The sequence below is a fragment of the Dipodomys merriami genome, unplaced genomic scaffold (assembly GCF_024711535.1).
Source record: "Dipodomys merriami isolate MVZ:Mamm:240054 unplaced genomic scaffold, mDipMer1.0.p SCAF_10, whole genome shotgun sequence".
Lineage (NCBI taxonomy): Eukaryota > Metazoa > Chordata > Mammalia > Rodentia > Heteromyidae > Dipodomys > Dipodomys merriami.
Window position 1 is genome coordinate 19,660,916 of NW_027202271.1, and position 1,781 is coordinate 19,662,696.

General features: G+C 40.0%; 1 protein-coding gene across 1 annotated transcript; it reads right to left on the reverse strand.

The window, feature by feature from the left end:
* Positions 1-360: 360 nt before the first annotated feature.
* LOC138837442 (olfactory receptor 6C75-like) lies at positions 361-1,305 on the reverse strand. Its single transcript, XM_070036235.1, has one exon. The coding sequence runs from the start codon at positions 1,303-1,305 to the stop codon at positions 361-363; it is 945 nt and encodes a 314-aa protein (XP_069892336.1).
* Positions 1,306-1,781: the final 476 nt, after the last annotated feature.

The window sequence follows — 1,781 nt, forward strand, 5'->3', positions numbered from 1 at the left end:
GTCTGGACACAAACTAAGATAAAAATTTGTCTTCAACCATTATTGTTTCCTATAAAATATGATTGTCAGAAATAAGAAAATATTTCATTGAATATTTTATAACAATCAATGTACACATGATCTCTCTTGCTATGAAAACAACAGAGATTAGGGATTTCTCTAAACTTTGTTTCATAGTGGAAAAAAGCCTTACATAATTTCTAATTTGAAGTAGTTAAAAATGTAGATTTTAGGATAATTGGAAAATGAGGAATTGGTGTTAAACAAACATATGTAACTGAAGGAGTAAAAAGGCACGTTTACAAATAATTTCTGTAATTTTACATCAGCTCTGTCTCTGGGGCTCCCCATTTCACAAGATCACAGTCCTTTACTTGTAGAAAAGACCACCCTCCGGACCAAGCTCTTGAAGGCTTGCTTCACTTGCTGATTGCGTAGTGTGTAGATGAAGGGGTTAAGAAGAGGAGCCACAGAGGTGTTGAGCACAGCTACTCCTTTGCTCAAAGTCACCCTCTCCCTTGCTGAAGGCTTAATGTACATGAAGATGCAGCTACCATAAGAGAGGGACACAACAATCATATGGGAGGAGCAAGTGGAGAAGGCTTTCTTCCTTTGGCTTGTAGAAGGAAACCTCAGAATTGTACGGATGATATTTGCATAAGATAGAATTACTAGTGTCAAGGTGACCATGAGTGTTATCACGGCTAAAGAGAATGCCATGAGTTCTAGAAAATGAGTGTTTGTGCAAGAAAGCTGCAGAAGTGGAGAAGAGTCACAGAAAAAATGATCAATAATGTTGGAGGCACAAAAATCTAATTGTAGCAGAAGGATGACTGGGGGAAAGACAATGAGGAATCCAGCAAGCCAGCAACTAAAGACCAGAAGCACACAGACCTTGCTGCTCATGATGGTTGTGTAATGGAGGGGTTTGCAGATGGCCACATAGCGATCATAGGACATGGTAGTAAGAAGGTAAAATTCTGTCACTCCCAAGAAGATGAAAAAGAAGAGCTGAGCTACACAGCCATTGTAAGAAATGCTTCTGTCTCCTGTCGTGATGGTGACCAGGAATCTGGGAATGCAGGTAGATGTGAATGCTATTTCTAGGAATGAGAAGCTCTGAAGAAAGAAATACATGGGCGTCTTCAGATGGGGATCTGAGAGGGTGAGCATGATGATGGTCAGGTTCCCTGCCACACTGAGTACATAGGTGACAAGGAGAAATAGGAAATGAACAACCTGCCACTGTGGGTCATCTGTCAGTCCAAGAAGAATGAACTCTGTTACTGCTGTAGAATTTCTCATAATTTTCTCTCTTTATGAAGGTATTCTATATCTGTCAAATCATTGAAAGAAAAGAAATCTATTTCACTAATAAAGAGATATATTTAAAACAGTGTTTTTCTGGGGCTGGGAAGGTGGCTCAGTGGTAGAGCACTTGCCTGGCATGCCTGAGGACCCGGGTTCGATTCCTCAACAAAACATAAGCAAAAAGAAAAAAAGCTGGAAGTAGTGCTGTGGCTCAAGTGGTAGAGCAGTAGCCTTGAGCTGAAGAGCTGAGGGAGAGTGCCCAGGCCCAGAGTTCAGGCTCCACAACCGGACCCCACCCCACCCAAAAAAAATAGTGTTTTTCTGTTTCTGGTTTATTTCACTTAGTATACTGTCCTCCAGGTGTATCCCCATTAGCCAAAAAAAGAACAAATCTTTCATTTTTTATATATGTATATACACATACATATTTATAAATGTGTGTGCAAATACATGTGTATATATAAGTAACA